Here is a 17,019-nt window from a genome sequence, read left to right as displayed (position 1 = left end):
AAACCGACAAGGACCCGGTGGGCATAAAAACAAGACCAGTTAACGAAATCTTATCTGGTTTTCAGGCTCACTGGATGAGTTAGCTTATGCTACCTTTTGTACGAAATACACTGAACTAACAGATCCAGTTTATGGGGAACCGTATTTCTGCTTTTGTGTCATTTGAGATATTTTCCACTAGTTTGAACTCCCCTAGTTTGTTATATTCTATTTTTCCTTAAGTAACAATATTTATTTGTTGATGTTAATGACTAACATACTATTTTCCCTTCGAAGGCATAAACTAAACTCCTAAGACGAGAAACATCGATAAATAGGAGTGAGAAATAGGGATGAGAAATGAAAACATTGATTGAGAAATGAAAACACTGATAAAAAGCAGTAATTGAAATTATTAAGATACATAAAATTATTTGAATTCTAAATTCAAATCTTATTCAAATTTTCATTTGAAAATTTATTGAGATACATAAAATTATTTGAATCCTAAATTTAAATCTCATTCAATTTTTCATTTGAAATTCAATTAAAATTTTGAAATTTATTGAATCTTTCGATCCACGACAACCAATAAGGACATTTTTATATGTAGTACTAGTTCACACACATGCACCTTATGTAGCTCCCATATATTTTAAACTAGTCTTCTATGCACGCAATGTGTACGAAAACAAACAAAAAGGTCAATTGCGTAATAATATATACGAAAAAATTGTTCATAAAATTCATTGTATATTTTTCTTCTGTTTTTTGAAAACCAATAAATCAAGGATGATGTAAATATTTTTCTAATTGATCGATGGTATAATGGTAAAATATAGTAAATTTATATTTTATTACTTAAGGGTATAAAAGGGTTTACCATTTTTGGTATCCCCCTCCGCTTCCCTTATATAATAGAGATATAGCACCTCCATCCCCATTTGATGAATGCGCCGTTTTTCCTTTAGTGATGATCAATACGGCTATATGGTTAGTCCACTTTACTCTTACATAGAGTTTGAGCAACGCATACATGCCCAAAGGATGTTCCATCTTAAAACCAATTAGCAATAAGAGGAGTTCCTCCTCAATGTTATAAAGTTGCTTATCTTTCTTCCCATGTTCAATATGTGACAACAGTTATTTTACTCAGATGTGAGTTGTTTATGAGATCTCGACAAATAAAACTGCTTTAATGATGACTTTCATATACTGAAATTAACTATTATACAAATCTCTTTCTTTTCATTTACATCATTTGAGTGATCGGTCAAGAGAAAGATACAAACACCTATATATTCAATGTTTATTACAAATACAAAAAAAGGCTAGCTAGAAGATACAACCTTTTGTTTTTAGAGTAATTGGCCCTCCTATACAAGAGGATAGGTTTAGGTGGTGATCGAGTTTTTTTACACAACCCTAGTTTCCTTACCTTAACCAATAAAAAAGGGTCTTCTAATTTAGGGTTTGGAAAAATTGTGTTAGTTTTAGGACTCTAATATATTTCCTCACCTTTAATTTACAAATTAAAGTACATATACAAAGGAATAAAGATATATAATTTATCATATTTGTTAAGCTTGCCATAAAAAATTATTACTCCTAAAATATATTTTTTAGGTCAAAAAATTCAAAAAAAGTTTAAAAAAGAATAAATGAATGATAATGATTTATTTAGGATTCTTAGTTTCCATTATAATATTCGGTAATCTTAGGTTTAAGGTACTTCTCATCTTCTTCGGTTTCAAGCAAGCTTTGAACGACTGCATCTGTTGCATTTGTCAAAAACTCTGACCAATCCCTGGAAAGGAAACAAGCATAAGGATGTTAGATCAATGTTATAATATTAGATTGAATAATTTCACTACCTTCTCCAAAATCAATATATATAAAACAAAAAAAAAAAAAAAAGATCTAGATACTTTAGGTTCTGCAATTCTATTAGAGTTTAATTATACACTTCAGTATTTTGTTGATGTATATTAATTTCTTCATTCTATAAATTTTTTAAGTTCTCATTTTCTACTTAACTGTATTACCATATCAAATATATAGCTTAAATTGTAAAGTCATGAGAGTTCCTAAGATGACATGAAATCCCATCTACATATATAAATTCCAAACAATTATAATTACTTCTTTCTACATTTGATATGACCTAAGATATTCAGAGATTTTTAGCAATACTTGTACAACTCTAAAGTATCACTTATAAGAAAAGAAAATGAATTCAAATATACATATCAACGGTATCTAGTAATAATTAATTTTCGACTGACTTACAACCTATCAATAGTTTGGCACAATTGTAGTAACTTCCCTAGCTAAAACTACTATAAGTCGAAACTAATTATATCAAGTACTAGTACACTGTCTATGCGTGATATTAGTTTTGGTCACACGAATTCTTAATATTTACTGATCAATGTCTTAAAGAACTACTCCCTCCGTTCCAAAATATAGTTCCCAGTTCTATTTTGGGAGCCAAAATTTAAAATCTTTGACCAACTATTCTCATTAATGTATACAAGAAAACATATTCATGTGGGGTCTTGTTGGATTCGTCTCAACGTGTACATTTATAATATCATTGTTTATATTTTTTACTAATACGAAATAGAAGATATAATAGGTCAAAAATACGTTTCAGAGACTGTGTTAAAAAGAAAAGGAAACTATATTTTGGGACGGAGAGAGTAAATATTAAAAAAAATCAATACATTTAGTTACTTACTTTCTCTATCCCAAAACCTTGGCTCCATTATTTTTTTTATAGAAAAAGTAGATTGAAAAAGGTAAGCGGATGATTGGTTGGCTCAGGCCGTGGTGCCAAACTATAGGGAATTTTTATCATAAAAAGAACAGAAACATGTTTTGACCATTTTGGGATGAATCAATTATCATACATTCATACTATAAGTGATAAGAATAGATATAAAGTGACTTACCCATTTAAAGTATCAAATGTTAGTCCAACGATGTTTTTAGATTCCTCAACGGCCTTATGAAACCTATCAAGTTCCTTGGTCGAGCAACTCCCATTGTCCTTAACATGGAGTTCTGAGGGCTTCAAATCACAAAAAATTGGCACGATTTTCTTCTTGCACTCCATCATCAAGGCAAGTTCATGCAAACAAAAATATGATTCACAATAACGTGGGGAAAAAACTGCCAATCCAACCCGACAATTTCTTACTGCAATGTCAATTTTCTCAAATAGTTTATCCCCAGGTTTCATGCTCTTGCTATCCAAAAAGGGTTGGTATCCGAGACTTGAGAGATGTTGGTAGAGAAGACCGGCGATCGTCCTCTTCGTGTCGGTCCCTCGGTGGTTGATGAAGATGTCGCATGACGGTTTTGGGTTGGATGGAGGGATACGGGATACCGGGCGAAGGATTTGGGTTGATGAGGTCAGGGCTTTGGAGACCATTGAACGTTGCATGGCTAACTACTTAATAGCTTTGTTATGAAATATGCAGAATGTTGTGAAATAAAAGTTTGGTTTTCTTTCTTTTTGGGCACTTTAATTTCTGAAAAAGGTACTACTACTTTTGCTAGATCCTTTTCAAAAGTTTATTTAGTTGTACGTATCTATCTCTTTTTCTTTTTGGTTTTATGTTTTGTGAGTGGTTTTTCTGTCTATTGTGGATATGACGATTGATGTATGAAGTTGTTGATGTTCATGTATATATAGGTAAGTACAAATACGTTTGGTTGATTGATTATTTAGCAATTTGATGGTAGGAATTTTGATTTTATTAGACGAGAATTCAACATTTTTTTCCTCAAGGGATGGTCGCATATCGAGAAAACGCAGAGTTGCTTTGAGCCTTTGACAAGACAAATACTTGGAGGTGAAAAAAAGTTTGAAGGTTCTGACTGTTTGTTCAAGACAAAATTCATAGGAAAGTAAAGGTTTTTTGTTTTTGTTTTTGACTGTTGTTTTTTGAGACCCATAAGTGGGGATGGTTTACTCCTTCAAACACGGACAATCATAACTTTCCTAATATAAGAAAATCTAATACAAATATACTAACACATCCTGGTTAAACAGTTTTCTGAATGGTCCGCCGCAATATGGATTATTATACATTATGCAAGCTCCCACAAGCTGCTCGTTCATAAAATCATAACAAAAGGTTTAGGACTGCTCCGTCATCGTTTTTTTTTTTTAAGCTTTTGAAAAAATAAAAATAAAAATATGAAGATCAGAAAAATGATTTTTCAGTTTTTAGTATGAGTTTTTATAATTGACATATTTAATATAAATATGACTAATCTTGAATTTATATATCCCTTACATCATATGTCTTTTATATTTATAAAACCAAAAAATAAAAATTTAGAATGATGCCCAAAGGAACATTAGATTATGATTATAGTCACTTTATCAGTTCTTTTTAGAAAACGTAGAAGCATAAATAATGTAAATCGAAAAATGTGCTTCTAAAATTTCAATTATCAGTATCAATATGACTTGATAACTTTAAAATTATGAAACTCGAAAATGAAAACTGACATTAATATGAACACACGCATGTTTAGTTTTATTTAGCATTTGAAGGAGTATATATGTATATAGAATTATTATATGTATATATGTATGTATAAATGCATAAGTATGTATGTTCAATGTCCTTTTTTAGATTTTGGACGCCTGAGGGCAAAAAAATGTTAGTGGCACTAAAATTTTATTATATATAAAAATAAAATTTAATATAAGCAAGAAATATTTCTATAATTTAAGAAAATCTAATAAAAAATTCAACTATACACAATTTAAATATAATATTTTATGTTAGGAAAGAAAAACTTAAATAGTGAAGGAAAAGGTTGGAAAAGAAATCAATCAAAATTCTAAAGAAAAAGGTTGCAAAGTGTAGGTCAAATCTTAATACTGCTATTGATAAGGGTGTGCACCGATCCAGGACCGAAACGGAACCGACTGGACTAGTGGACCGGAATATGTCTTTTTCTTGAACCAGAACCGGACCGGAAAAATTTCAGTTCGGTCCCGTTTTGTACTAGTTGGACCAGGATCTATATTTTTTAAAAAAATAAAAACCTTTTTTTTTATTTAAATATATTTATAAATTAGACATATTAAAAATTAAATTAATATTTTTAATAACAATAATCCTAGAGTAATAAATAGTAGGTTTTTAAATTTCTAACTTTCAATTTTTTTAACATATAAACTTTTTTTAACTAAAATAATAGAAATTCTAGTCCAACCGGTCCGGACCGGAATTTTTCGGGTTTGGACCGAAAATCCGGAATCGGGAATTTTTGTGGACCGAGGACGGTCCAGTCCGGTCAAAATTCCTCATTAGTCTTTATATTTTGTGTTATTATGTATGTGTGTGTGTGTGTGTGTGTGTGTATATATATATATATATATATATATATATATATATATATATATATATATATATATATATATATATATATATATATATATATATGCAAGATCACATGAGAATGCTCCTTATATGAGAAATGAGAATGAATCTCAACCACGATTGGTTTAGAGTTACAAAACTTATTCATTAGAGTTATATCCCTCTAAAAAAATTTTGAATTCAAAAAAAAATTGTTTTTTTTTTATTGTTTTTTTTTCAAATATTTTGCTTTTGGAGTTACATCACTTTTTCATTAGAGTTATAACATGTAAAATTTACTCTCATTTCTCATATAAGTATGCATTCTCATATGAACTCACTTCTATATATATATATATATATATATATATATATCTGTGTGTGTGTGTGTGTGTGTGAGAGAGAGAGAGAGAGAGAAACAGAAAATTGGTTTGTTATTTAGTTTATTTATCATGTAGTTAGATTGTGTTCTTTTGGACTAAATAGATAGAACTTTATTTCAGTTTAGTTCAGATCAAATCAGATCATATTAGTTCAGAAAAATTCATTTTAGTTCAATTCAGATCAGATCAATTCAGACTACTACTATTATTATTATTATTATTATTATTATTATTATTATTATTATTATTATTATTATTATTATTATTATTATTATTATTAATTATTATTATTACTATTATTATTACTACTCCCTCTGTATTTTTTTTATCTTTCTCACTTAGAATCTTGACACTATTCAAAATAAATTAGAGAGAATCTTTTAGATTTTTCTCAATATATGAGAAAAAAAATATAGTCATGTGGGGTCTTGTTTGATTCGCCTCAATGAGTAGTTTATTGATATTCAATTATTATAATTTTTACTAATATGTAATAAAAGATATCTAATGTAAAATAAGTGCATTGGCAACCGTGCAAAGTCAAAGTAGGAAAGATAATACAGAGGGAGTATTATTATCATGATCATTATTATTTTTATTATTATTATTATTATGCGTAGTGTCAAACTTGTAAAACAATACTACTATTCCCAGTAGTAGATTCTTCAATAGGAGACTTGTGCAACAATACCAGGACCCAAACCCAAACCTGAGCTCTGCTTTCGAACCTGCAAAAAGGGACCTGTCCTAGAGGTTTGGGTGGTATTTCCTCCTCCGAAGCTATAGTCAGGTATCAGGAGTAGAAAAGGAAACTTTTAGAGAGAAAAGGTAGAGAGAGAGAGAGAGAATTTATGGCAGAATAACAGTACACTATCCTGAAAAACGTACCTTTCTCCTGATTTCAATGACTATTTATAGTGTTTCAAATAATTGTTGTACCCTGAGGTCACCCTAATTTGGGAGCACCTAATTGGCTAAGCAATGAAATTATGACAAGTGGCAAGCAATGATTGGAGAGTATACATCATCCACTTTATTCTAATGCTCTTTAGAGATGTTGGGCCTAAGTACAAATTATGGCAAAAAGGTGGGTCAATACATCCTTTTATTCAGAAGGTTGTACTTCCAGCCATATGCCTTTTGGACCCTGTACTTCCTGCAGTAGGGGAAGCACACTTGTATGGACTAGATGAAGCCACTTGTCTTTTTTAGGGCCGTTGATCTTTAGGCTACAACAATTATTATTATTATTATTATTATTATTATTATTATTATTATTATTATTATTGTTATTGTTATTGTTATTATTATTATTATTATTATTATTATTATTATTATTATTATTATTATTATTATTATTATTATTATTATTATTATTATTATTATTATTATTATTATTATTATTATTATTGACAAATATTACTCTACTTGTAATTGTTAATAATAAATTTAGGTATACCAACCTCGTTGTTTTGGTTTTTTTCCTTGATTTCAATAATTCTTATCTTTCTGATGGCTTTTCTCCCATACATGGTTTTTGTTCCCTTTTCGGGGTGGGTTTGTTTATCTCCTTTCTTTTGCAGGTTCTCTCCTCCTCAACTATAGGAGTTTCGAATATAGTTTGTGGGTTCCTAGTTTATCAACTCTTGAGTATTAAGTCTAAGGTTGTTTTGGTGATAAAAATTTGGGAAATTCCCATTGCTAACCCTGTACTATGGAACATTTGCAATGGTAAACCGTTTTTCTTTTGAATTTAAAAAATAACCCTATACTTCGTAATATTATGCAATTGTGACATTAATGATGGTTAAACCGTTACTTCGATCGTTAAACCTATTTACTATCCTAACCCAAGTTAACCCTAAACCACTACCTAACCCACTAAATCCCCAACCAGCACCACTCTTCCACTGGAAATACTATACTCCCTTCACTCTCTCCCTCCCCTTTACTTCTCTTCTCATCTCTCTTTGTCTTTCGTTGATGCCTCCCGAGATCTTCATCGTCACTCTGTTCCCCCTTTCCCTTCACGTTGATGCCGCTGCTGATGTTCGTGGGGGTCGAATGTGTTGTTGTATATATTCTTCTCTTTAATTCGATGGTGGTGCTGCTACCTTTGTTGTGCTGCTCTTGTTGTGGCTGTGGCTTATCGGTGATGGCGCTATCCCCCTCTGTCTCTTTCTCGAGTTTTCATTCTTCCTTTGCCTGTTTCATTGCGCCCTTGATTATCTCTTCCCCTATCTTGTAGAGATGGTGGTTTTAAGTAGTTAAATGGTGTTTTTGGTGGCTGAAGTGGGGTTCAGATTGATAGGTGGTGGTTACAAGGCTAGTTTGGGATTTCGATGAGCAGTCTTTGATTTCAGGGGGCGGGACAGTGGTGATGGAGTGGGGTTCATGTGGAGGGGTGAGACAATGGTGGTTGAGTGGGATGTTAGTGGGCTGGGTGGTGGTTGGGTTAATCTGGGTTTGATAAACCAATAACAATAACAATTGAATTGACGGTTTACTCATTCATTAATATCACGATTGTATAATATTATTAAGTATAGGGCTATTTTTGAAACTGAAAAAAACGATTTACCATTACAAATATTCTATAGTACAGGGTTACCAGTGAGACTTTCCCTAAAAAATTTGTTCAGGTTGCAACAAATGTTAGTTATGCAGTTGCAATTAAATTAATTAAATACAATTCTACCTCAAGACTACATCAGGTCGTTAGGCCATGCCGTAGAAGGATTTATCAGGTACTCCCTCTGTTTTTTTTTTATCTTTCTCACTTAGAATCTTGACACTATTCATGCATAGAGAGAATCTTCTCAAATGTTCTCAATTTATAAGAAAAAACATAGTCATGTGGGGTCTTGTTTGATTCGTCTCAATTAGTACTTTATTAAAATTCAATCGTTATAATTTTTACTAATATATAATGAAAGATATTAAGTTTTAAAACGTGCATTGGCAAACGTGCAAAGTCAAAGTAGGAATGATAAAAAAACAGAGGGAGTAATGATGTAAAAGAGGGTATTTATAAGGGTTATTTCTGCTCAAGTAAGCTCAACAAATGTAGTTTTGCCATATTAAAATTAAGTTTCTTTCAATTTGATATGTATTTGTTAGTTTTTAACTTCAAAATATATAATTCATTCGTTCTAAAATAAGCAAAATACTTTTCTCTTTTATGTGAGAGTTTTTTGATAAAGATATTTCACTTATTTTAAAATGAATGAAATATAATCAATACTCCATCCGTTTCATTTTAATCTACACACTTACACTTTTCACGCATGCCAATGCAAAACTTTGAGTACATATATCTTTAGTTTTGTATTTTTAAAAATTATAAAAAGTACATATTAATAAAATACATGTTATGATGAATCCAATAAGATCGCACATGACTATATTTTCATCCGTGTATAAACCACAGATGATGGTCAAAGTGAAATTTGTGAATAGTGTAAAATGTCAAAATGTGTAAATTAAAATGAAACGGATGGAGTATAATATATCATCGGTGAACAAAATTAGTTAGAGTAATATATAAACTCCAAAGAGCATTAAGGCTCAGACTTTTCGGTACGGTCCAAGCGTCCTACGGTTATGGATACCAAGCATTTTCTAGTCCCTTCCGCTAGTACAGTTACATTTATTTGGGGGAATAAGGTATTTGACTTGGTGTTGTGTCTTTTTTCTCAAGACTTGGCTTTAGTTAATATAAACTAGTCCTATATATACAAGATGTATCATGTATGGTAAAAACTTACAAAAATTCAAATTACAATCGATCTAAATTCTTATTTTTAACAAAAAAAAAGTTAATGAAATTAATTAACATTTGATACCATTGTCGTGTTATTTGGCGTTAATTTTTTTTTATTTAAATTTGTAAAATTGACTTTGATTTTCTTTTGAAGATATATTTGAAAGTTAGGTTGAATGCCAAGTCGTCATCTCTTCCCTTACTACTAGTTTTATGTACATGTTATGCGTGTGAAAGCAAATTAATAGCTCAAATGTGTAATAACATGTATGATAAATTGGTTCACAATATTTATTTTTATTTAAAAAAAAAATTGGAGAAATTGTCATTTTATTTTGTTAGTTGAGGGTATAATGGTAAAAGTGGGGGCTACTTCAAGTCCTCCCCCCTTTACTTATATAATAGAGATAAACTAATCTTATATGCACAAGATGTGTGGTAAAATAAATAGAAATTCAAATTACATGATTACATATATCCAAAACTCTTGTGTTGAAAAAATTAATGAAGTTAAGAATATAATTACAATCTATACTAATATATTAAAAGACGTGCGTAAACCAGGTTCGGTGCCACGTGGCGCTCTCCCTATGGAGTTTTAGACATGTAATCCATGTACAATAAAAAAAATTAGAAATTGCATTTTATAGGTTTTGATCCCGTGACCTCAGGTTCATGTACTAAAGTTTTAACCACTAGACCAAGTAGTATTTAGTGCTATCATATCAAAGTACAATATTAATAAATGAAAATTTTCTTACCCGGGGCATAGCCCGGGCCTAATAACTAGTTTGATACAAATGTCGTGTAATTATTTGGCATTATTCTTTTTTTAATTTTAAAAATTTAAATTTGTAAAAATGAGTTTGATTATTTTTTATTAAAGGGTATATTTGAAAGTTTGATTATTTTTTATTAGAGGGTATATCTGAAAGTTAGGGTATATTTTATATTTAAATTTGTACTGGTTCACAAACAAAGTTCACAATATTTATATTATATGTTTTTTTTAAAAATAAAGCAACAAATTGGAGAAATTGCAATTGTATTTTATGAGTTGAGAGTATGATGGTAAAACTGGGTGAACTCTAAGTCCTTCCCTCTTCACTTATATTATAGAGATAGGTTATAACATCAACCAATAAATCCATATACATTGAATAAAAAATTAATATAAAAATCTTTACACACATGTCCTGATCTCAATAATTGCGAAAAATTCCATTGAATTAAATTATGAATCTATTTTGAAATTTTAAGTTTATTTTGTTAATACATATCATAACATTTGAAAGTCATGCCACATGATCTTCCCTCAAATCAAATAATCCAATAATGATTTTGTCAAAAAAAATAAATTTACTCAGTAATAAAATTGGAAAATATACTTGTTATTTTTTACCGTCTCCACCAATTCACTACTTTGAGTACTTTGACTATATATCATTAATTAGACTTTGATTCCCCTCAAAAAAAAAAAAATTAATTAGACTTTGATAACGATGCTTGAATAGTTGAATGTGATATATTGACAATATACATTAATATAAACCTAATAATAGTAATGCCAAAAAAAAAAAAAAATGGACTGTTGTATCATTCAGGTTCGTTGTCCGAATTTAATGAAACCTACATCACTACATCAGTATGACAATTGACAGTATGTAAACATAGAGGGGTTTCATTCTGGTCATTCTCTCGTGTATAAATTACTAATTCTCGTAGGGATGGTTTTCTCATACGCACTTAGGTCACCATATAACTAAAATGTCTATTGAAGTAATAACGGTCCAAGTAACAAAAGCCACCAAGACATCAGACGTCAAAGTAAGGGATATTAAACTAATAATTGATAAATGATAAATAATGAGTCGAGCTCAAATTTGTAGCGTGACTTAGCTCGTTACATTGATATTTGAGTCCTTTCCGAGCTTAAAGTTTGAAATTTATCAAAGGAAATACTCTTGGGGAAACATTAACATAAATAAGCCAATCTTATATCATAACTTATACTCTTCAACCCTAGTCTCCCTACTCCTTTTTCATCAGTTAGAGGCTGCCATGAATGATTTCATCCATGGTAAGCCCCTTTTTCCTTTTTATTTTAAGTTTTTAGTTTATTTTCTTGTTTTGTTGAATAAATTAGTATCTCTTTATGAGATTTCTTCAAACCCTGTTATGAGGTTTTTAGTCTCTGTTGTGGAGATCTCCTTCTCCGTATGGGAATTGTGAGTATGGTTTTTTCTTTTATAGGTATGAGAAATTGTTCTTATTGGTTGAAGTTCAACACTCAACATGAAGGTATTGGAATTTCAGATGCGGTTAACACGACTCGATCAACAATGTTCTTCCCAAACTATGTCAGAATGATAGACTTCATCATCAATAGCTGTTTGATTCATCAAATACAAGGGGGTTGCGCTGTAATTCTCGATCTGGTTCATTATAGTTTTTTCGAAGACGAATTTGATTTAACCTTGTTTAGTTGTATCTTGTTTTTCTTTAATATCTATTGTAGATGCCGTTTGGCCTTCAATTAATGAAATTTCTCTTTCAAAAAAAAAAGCCAATCTTTGTCCAATTCACATTTAAGCTAATACTTTAAAAATCCACGGATAATACAAATTTTGCATCATTTAAGCCAAATTTAGGTTGACCTAAAAGTTAACATGCTAACCCAAGTAACCAATAGGTTAATGTGTTAATTATGATTTTAATTTTGATTAATTAACACCACTAACCCAACCTCACCACTAACCACCATTACCCAAACCCCACCACCGACCACCGCTAACTACCGAACCTAGCCCCACTAGCATCGAACCGAGCCCCACCACCACTGTCAATCCAGCCCCACCACCACCATTACTAACCCAACCCCACTAGCACCGAACCCAACCCCTCTACCACTAACCAAGCCCCACTATCCCTGTCAACCCAGCTCCACCACACTGTCAACCATTCTAAAACCACCCAAACCCCAAAACCACCATATCCACCCAAACGCCAAACCACCCCAAGCTCAAAACCACTCTAAACCCCAAAACCCCCAGCTTGAAACCACCTAAGTCCCAGCTCGAAACCACCTAAAGTCCCAATCCCAACGCAAAACTAAATCCCGTATCCACCATACCCACCCAAATACCTAGCCTGAAACCACCATTTTATTTCACAAGCTGCACCAAAAATCACCCAAACCCCAGCCCAAAACCACCTAAAGTCCCAACCCCAACACAAACCTAAATCCCGAATCCACCATACCACCCAAAACCCTAGCTCGAAACATTTTATTCCACCCGCTGCACCAAAAATCCACCACCTCCTACCAACTCAAACTCTTCCATCCACCAAAACCCAAAATCAACCACCTCCTCAACTATCATAAGCACACACTGCCACCAATCATCCACTAATCCCACTCAAAATACGACCAACTCCTGCCACTACTCCATTCACAACCTCACCCACCAACTTAAATCGCCACCCCACTAGCTCATTAAAAAAAAAGAGGAGCTCTGAAACCCAACCAAAATCACAATTTGATCTTCTGCTCCCCCTTCAACTGACCTTGAAATCACAATCAACGTAGAAGGCAATGATGGTGGTGGTTATAGTAGAGGAGAGAGAAGGAATTGATGGCAGTGCGTGGTTGGTGGTAATGCTGGTGAATAAAGTGAAGTGGGAGGAGGAGGGGAGAGAAAGATGGAGGAACGTGGGAGGAGAAGAGAGAAATAGGGAGGAAATTAGAACTTGTTGTGATACCAAATGAAGTGGGAGGAGGAGAGAGATAAGGGGGAGGAGATTAGAATAAAGAGGAGAGAGAGAGAAAAAAAAAAAGGGAGGAACATGGTAGGAGGGAGGAGATTAGAAGAAAGAGGAGAGAGAGAAAGAGAGAGTTGATTAATTAAAGAAAAATAGGAAAATATATCATAATAGTTTTACCCGGTTGCAAACAAGTTACAAGTAATCTGACCTAGTTTTTTTTTGGTAAGTAAGATATGTAGATCAACAGAGAAAACTTTTCAACCTAACACTAGGCAAGCCCAGCCAACAACCAAAAACAATTTCTACTGGTGACATACCAGAGCACATAACAAACAAAACATTACAGATCATTTCAGATTCTGAAGCCAACTTAAATCACTATCTCTCATTTTTGTGTTTAATCTATTCCCTACTCTTTGTTTGACAGTACATTGTATATGTTGAACAACACGCTCTACCGATCTTGATCTTACTTACATATTCCAAAGGACATTATTATGTTCTTGCTATATAGTATAAACCGTGGCAATGTTACCTGCTTGAAAAACTTATTTTCTGAATTTATTCCCCCTACATCTTCTCTTAACCCAATTCAAGAGCCTTGTGAGTTCTCTAGAAGTAGTTGAAATACCCAGCCATTTTTTCACTCTTGTCAAACATTGTTTACTGTATGTACATTAAAAAAATAGGTGTTGATGATCCTCAGTTGCCAAATCACAAATCAACACATCTGTCATTATCAACTACACCAATGGAAGCTAACTTCCCTCTAGTTTGAAGTCTTCTAAGCATTGCTAACTAGCAAATGAAGCTATGTTTGGTAAGATTATGATGATCCCAGACATCCTGACACCAATGAAGTGTTTCCCCTGTATCATGTAATTTCTTGTACATTTCAGTTGTACTATGACCCATCTGTTAGCAAACTTTCACCAATCTGAGCCATAATCTCTTGTTTACTTTTGCAGATAAACTTCACAACCCAACTAAGAGAGGAGGGAGCTGTGAATTGAGACCATTATTGCTCCTTGATGTACATAGCATGAACCCACTTGTCCCATAGATTGTCCGAGTATTTAGAGATGATACCTATTTGCCAACCATACGAAGGTTCCAATGCATGAGAGATCTGAAAATCAAGACCAACCTTAGCTTTAGGCCTACAAACTTCATCCCAACTCACATAACCAGGTTTTGGACTATTATTACAAGTACCAGTCCATAAAAAAAGGTCTACATTATTGCATTAATCTGATTAATGACATCCTTGGGAATGAAAAAAATTTAAGCCCAATATACACATATGCTCAAAAGGACTTAATCAATCAGTTGTTTTCTCCCAGCAAAAGATATGTGCCTAGTGCTCCACATTCTGATCCTACTAACCATTTTCTATATTAAATTCTCATAATCAGCTATAGAAAGTTTCTTGACACTAATAAGTACTCCTAGGTACCTAAAAGGGAGGCTACCAATCTTGAACCCAACAATATCCGCTATTCGCTTCATCCCCTGATCTGTCATCCCACACCCATATACATTTGACTTGGCAGGACTAGCTTTAAGACCAATGGTAGCAGTGAACAAATTCAGGCCTTGAAGAATCATCTGCACTAACTTGTAGTCACCTTTACAGAATAAGACTAAATCATATGCGAAGCGCATATGGTTAAGTCCTAAGGTTTACACCTAGGATGAAACTCAAAATGAGGTTGTTTCCTAATATAGACCATGATCCTAATGAGATATTCCCTACACAACACAAATAAGAGGGGAGATATAGGGTTACCTTGTCTTAACCCTCTTAGAATTGAAGAAACCAGTAGGACTACAATTTATCATCAAAGTGAATGTTGGACTAGACACACACATCAGACACACACATCATTACCAGGTGAATAAATTGTTTAGGGAAGTTTAAGGCTTTCATCATGTCTTCCACAAACTCCCAACATACTGTGTCATCATAGGCTTTCTGAATATCCACTTTCATCATGCAACATTTTTGCCTTTGCCCCTTTCTATACATTCTAATAATGTCTTGACAGAGAACATTGTGCAAAATGGGCCTGCCAGCAACAAAAGCCCCCAATTTTTCAGAAACCACACTAAGCAAAACTAACTTCAACTTCTCACACAACAACTTGGTGATACACTTATTAATGACAGTACAACAAGAAACAGGTCTATAATCACTAATACTTACAGGGCCCTTCACCGTAGCAATCAAAGTGATTGAAGTAACATTAATAGATTTAAGCAACTTCCCAGTTTAAAAAAATTATAGAACAGCAGTAGAAACCTCTCCTCCTACAATCTCCCAACACTTTTTAAAGAAACATCTATTGTACCCATCAACTCCAGAAGCTTTATTGTCAGGGATAGAATGCAACAACCTTTTCACATCAGTCTGTGCAAAAATTGCACACCAAAAGGTCCTGTTGTTGAGCTGACAGCCTAGGTCCTCATTGATTATTCTCCCCTTAATATCACATTTACATTATCTAAAGGTTTATTGAATAGGTCCTGGTAGAACTAAAACAAAAGCTTCTTTAACTTTACTGTCCTCATTAACCCAGTCCCCTGCAGCATCTTGAATGACATGTATTTTGTTGGTATTCCTTCTGGCCTTTATGGATTAGTGAAAGAGTCTAGAATTATCATCATCTTATCAATCCAATTAGCCTTTGATTTTTGCCTTACAAAGCTAAGGCAGATCTCTATAGCCTTTCCATAATCATGATTAGCTTCTATCTCCACTAATGTAATCAACACTATGAGGTTGCTGATGAACAAGGTTCTGAACCCCGATCAGATTCTGATAAGCTTTGGCAGCCTGCACTTGAACCTCTGAAAAAACCTCCCAATTTAATTTTTTGAGATCCATTTTCAAAGCCTTCAGTCTCTCCACTACTTTGTACATTAAGCAGCCTTGAACTAGACTCTCCAAAAGCTTCTTTACAGTCTCAAGAAAGGTAGGAGACTGAGCCCACATATCAAAAAACCTGAATGGTTTTTTACCCTGAGTCCTGCTAGCATAAACACACAATACACCACAGCTGTGATCAAAATCTCCTTCAAGGTGATAGGCCATTTCAGCTTCTTTAAACTTCTCCATCCATTTCTCATTGCCCATAGCTCTCTCACTAGTGGAAAAAACCCTATCTGTCACTTAGTAACAGATGCGACTTTTACAAAAGCGTATTAGAAAATCAATTAAAAAAATAGGAAAGAAAGTTGGGAAAAAAAATATGATGCAGTCCTCTTGTGGAACGAATCAGATTTAAAAATGGATGCAGTTTTGGTGAAATCTGATGCGGTTCTTAAAACCGCATTAGATTTTGTCATTTTTCTTAAAAGAAAACCAGAGATGCTGGCCCATTATACTCTCAAACCCTTCCGCCCTCTTAAACCCTAATCCCTCTCTCATCTCCTCTCCTCTCCTCTCCTCACTCAAACCACGACCCTCCTCTCCTCACTCAAACCACGACCCCTCTTCTCTCTCTCTCCTCTCCTCTCCTCACTCAATCTCTCTCCTCTCCCTCCTTTCAACGAACATCGCAGCTCATCGTCGAATTCTTTTCGTGCCTTCTCGTTGAATTCTATTCGTGTCTTGTCGTCGAATTTGTCGTCGTTCTCGTCGAATTCGTCGTCGTTTTCGTCGTCTTTCTCGTCCAATTCACTGTCCTTCTCGTCCTGCTCGTCGAATTCATCCTCGAATTTGTCGTTCATCGTCGAATCT

The 17,019-nt window shown here is 33.2% G+C and overlaps 1 protein-coding gene across 1 annotated transcript; it reads right to left on the bottom strand.

The window, feature by feature from the left end:
• Positions 1–1,210: 1,210 nt before the first annotated feature.
• LOC104900849 (probable 2' cyclic ADP-D-ribose synthase BdTIR) lies at positions 1,211–5,313 on the bottom strand. Its single transcript, XM_010688378.4, has 2 exons — positions 2,934–5,313; positions 1,211–1,786 (listed from the first exon to the last, which is right to left on the bottom strand). The coding sequence occupies exons 1-2, from the start codon at positions 3,425–3,427 to the stop codon at positions 1,669–1,671; spliced, it is 612 nt and encodes a 203-aa protein (XP_010686680.1). The 5' UTR covers positions 3,428–5,313; the 3' UTR covers positions 1,211–1,668.
• Positions 5,314–17,019: the final 11,706 nt, after the last annotated feature.

This window comes from Beta vulgaris, chromosome 8 (assembly GCF_026745355.1).
Source record: "Beta vulgaris subsp. vulgaris cultivar EL10 chromosome 8, EL10.2, whole genome shotgun sequence".
Lineage (NCBI taxonomy): Eukaryota > Viridiplantae > Streptophyta > Magnoliopsida > Caryophyllales > Amaranthaceae > Beta > Beta vulgaris.
The sequence above is the reverse complement of the archived record's forward strand: the minus strand, read 5'-3'. Positions and strand labels throughout refer to the sequence as shown.

Coding starts and splice junctions, on each gene's coding strand:
- LOC104900849 (XM_010688378.4), bottom strand. CDS start 3,427: ATGCAACGTTCAATGGTCTCCAAAGCCCTGACCTCATCAACCCAAATC. Junction 1,787..2,933: donor ACATTTGATACTTTAAATGG/GTAAGTCACTTT, acceptor TTTCCTTTCCAG/GGATTGGTCAGAGTTTTTGA.